This window comes from Echinops telfairi, unplaced genomic scaffold (genome assembly GCF_000313985.2).
Source record: "Echinops telfairi isolate 266 unplaced genomic scaffold, ASM31398v2 ScPeMD7_18;HRSCAF=68, whole genome shotgun sequence".
Classification (NCBI taxonomy): Eukaryota; Metazoa; Chordata; class Mammalia; order Afrosoricida; family Tenrecidae; genus Echinops; species Echinops telfairi.
Genome location: NW_022103915.1, coordinates 12,458,072 through 12,459,248, shown reverse-complemented (window position 1 = coordinate 12,459,248; position 1,177 = coordinate 12,458,072). Strand labels below are relative to the sequence as shown.

At 54.2% G+C, this 1,177-nt stretch overlaps 1 protein-coding gene across 1 annotated transcript in view; it reads right to left on the bottom strand.

Moving 5' to 3' along the window:
• FBLN5 (fibulin 5) overlaps positions 1-1,177 on the bottom strand; it is a 68,737-nt gene that overhangs the window by 14,846 nt on the left and 52,714 nt on the right. The window contains exon 6 of the mRNA XM_013003688.2: positions 202-328. Within this exon, the coding sequence (XP_012859142.2) occupies positions 202-328 (127 nt within the window). The remainder of the gene's footprint in view (positions 1-201; positions 329-1,177) is intronic.

Genomic DNA, 1,177 nt, shown 5'->3' with positions numbered 1-1,177 from the left:
GGGGCGTGAAGGAGGAAGGGTGTGTGTGCAGGGGCATTAGGAGGCACAGGGAGGAAGGCTGACCAGAAGCACAGAGATGACTGCTGGTTCAAACCCATCCTCAGAGGAGCACACTGAGACCCAGCCCCCCCCCCCTTCCCTGAGCTGCCTTCCTGGGCCCCCTTCCATGAACCCCGAGTTGCAGGGACAGTCCAGGCTCACTTGTCGCTGATGCGCAGATAAGGCTCCTCACAGCGGATGGGGTCGATGCACTTGAAGCCGCCTTGCAAATTGTAGCAGGTCTGGTGCAGGTTGCAGGTGTGGTTTCTGTGCTCACACTCGTCGATGTCTGAAAGGCAGGGCAGAGCGAGGATGAAACAGGCCGACCCAGGCGGGGCTCTGGGCAGGCATGGAGGCCTCGGGGAGGGTGGGCACGGTGGCCTGGCTCGTATAGCAGGGCCCTGGGTGGCAACAGAGCACTTGGCCTGTGGCTAATCCAAACTGAGATATGCTGTGTGAAATACCCGTCAGGCTTTGATGACACCGGTGGAAAAAAAGAATATACACGATCGTATTTCATCAACAATTTTATACTGGCTGCGGGTGGAAATGAAAATGTCTTGGAGCCTGCGGTGTGAGGGAACATTTATTTTGCTTGCTTCTTTTCGCTCACTTACTTGAAAATGTTTAAAACTTTTCACTGGGATTGGAAGGAAAGCCTACGAACGCGTTGGTTTTCCATTCAACAACCCTGCTTTGTAACCTGGAGGGCAGCCGCCATAACGCAACAGCATGCATCCCACATCCTCCCCACCCCGGAGTTGGCTTTCCTCCCTTCCTGCCTTCAGAGCTGCATCCCTGGACGCATGCTGCCCTTGGGTCTCCTGCAATCGGTTGTTCTAAGGAGTGTGTATACCTCCTCCGTGTGGTGAGATTTTTTATTTTAATTAAAAAATTCTTTTCCTTCGTACGCTTTTAATGTGGCTTCTGGAAGAAACCCCCAGCCAAGGGAAAGGGCTGGGTGACCCAGGCTGGGCAAAGACGGGAGTGGCCTGGAGGTAGAGAATCCCCGAGTGTTCATACCAACTCAGCCCCTGGCCCCAGAGAGGGACCACAAGAACCCAGAGAGGACCAGGATAGCTCTGGCCACCAAGGACCCCTGAACCGAACATCAGAACACTTTGTTCTAAAGTAAGGT